Source organism: Cyprinus carpio, chromosome A11 (assembly GCF_018340385.1).
Source record: "Cyprinus carpio isolate SPL01 chromosome A11, ASM1834038v1, whole genome shotgun sequence".
In the NCBI taxonomy this organism is placed as follows: Eukaryota; Metazoa; Chordata; class Actinopteri; order Cypriniformes; family Cyprinidae; genus Cyprinus; species Cyprinus carpio.
In genome coordinates, this window is record NC_056582.1 from 19,702,259 (window position 1) to 19,703,420 (window position 1,162).

Sequence of the window (1,162 nt, forward strand, 5' to 3'; positions counted from 1 at the left end):
TGAAGATGTAAAAAGAATATTTATTGCCCATATGAAAGAACATACAGAAAAGTTCACACAAATGCCTGCTTTATATTTCAAGTAGCAGAACATGTCTAAACTATTTAGCAATGCTGTAATATTTCCCACTTCTGGAAATGTGTCCTATTTATCCTCATCTTTTTAGACGCCTCTCCACCGCTGTATTTTGATGAGCTTATTTACATTAACGAAACAGAGACTAAATATTTTTTAATATTCAAGTTGCTCATGCATTCTTAAATATGTACGAGCTCTATTGCAGTGCCATCACAAGCTTCTTTTCAACAAAGAATTTACAGAGACTTACTGTTTTACACACAAAATATGATCAGACCATAATCTCTGAACATGACATTGCAACAAACAAGGAGGAATTCTGATTTTCCTTGAAATGGAACGTCCTTTGAGGAAATCTCGACCCGTATTTTTCACAGTCATGGTAAGTACGACCACAAAATCTTGCAGAATGCATCAACATCTTTCAATATTAAAAGCGAGCATGATGTTTTAAAGCAAAATGACACTTTTGAAGTTGTTGCAACATTCAATAACAAAATAAAACCAAAAAAGAAAATAAAAAAGACTTCCCAAGAATGAACATCTATGTGTAATTCAAGCTTTATCCTTGCTCAGACATTGTCAGCATTGTTCCACATCCGGAGCCTCAACTCAGTGTCCTAACAGCCCAGTGCCTGAAAGACAGGAAACAAATATGATAGAGCATGAATAATGTTTGATAATATTATGTTTCTGGATTCTTTAACAAAGGCTTTGCATGTCTGAAATAATCACAATTGTGTATTCATACCTTTAAATCCTTCTTCAGGCATACAGACTAGGAAGAAAAAAAAAAAAAAAAACACTGCATAAAAAAACCCCCGCAGAAATAGGTGTTGCAAATGAGACATACTGGTAAGAGAAGTTAAGCTTACATGAACAGCACTTACCTTGATAAACATCATCCATTGCAGCATAATCAGCAACAGCCTCAACAGCAAAAAGAAAAAAAAGAAAAGCACATAAACCTTTAAAACAAACATCAAAAAACACCTACAATACCTTTTAAAAGAAATAAAGGTAATTTAATTTCATAGAAAGAAATACTTTAATTTCAGAGCACACGTGATTAAAAGTCCCAACA

At 33.4% G+C, this 1,162-nt stretch overlaps 1 protein-coding gene across 6 annotated transcripts in view; it reads right to left on the reverse strand.

Annotated features, from left to right (window-relative positions):
• The window catches only part of LOC109097184 (ubiquitin carboxyl-terminal hydrolase 48-like), a 13,156-nt gene continuing 11,994 nt past the window's right edge, over nucleotides 1–1,162 (reverse strand). For 5 of the 6 annotated variants that reach the window (XM_042766691.1, XM_042766692.1, XM_042766690.1 and 2 more), the window contains one exon: nucleotides 1,119–1,162. This exon is cut by the window's right edge and continues 421 nt beyond it. Coding sequence is in view for 1 of the 6 variants with exons in the window: in XM_042766694.1 (XP_042622628.1) it covers nucleotides 691–713; nucleotides 830–856; nucleotides 969–1,008 (90 nt within the window). In the remaining 5 variants the exon portion in view is untranslated. Of the gene's footprint in view, nucleotides 714–829; nucleotides 857–968; nucleotides 1,009–1,118 lie in introns of those variants that run through there. The other variant, XM_042766694.1, reaches the window with a different exon arrangement.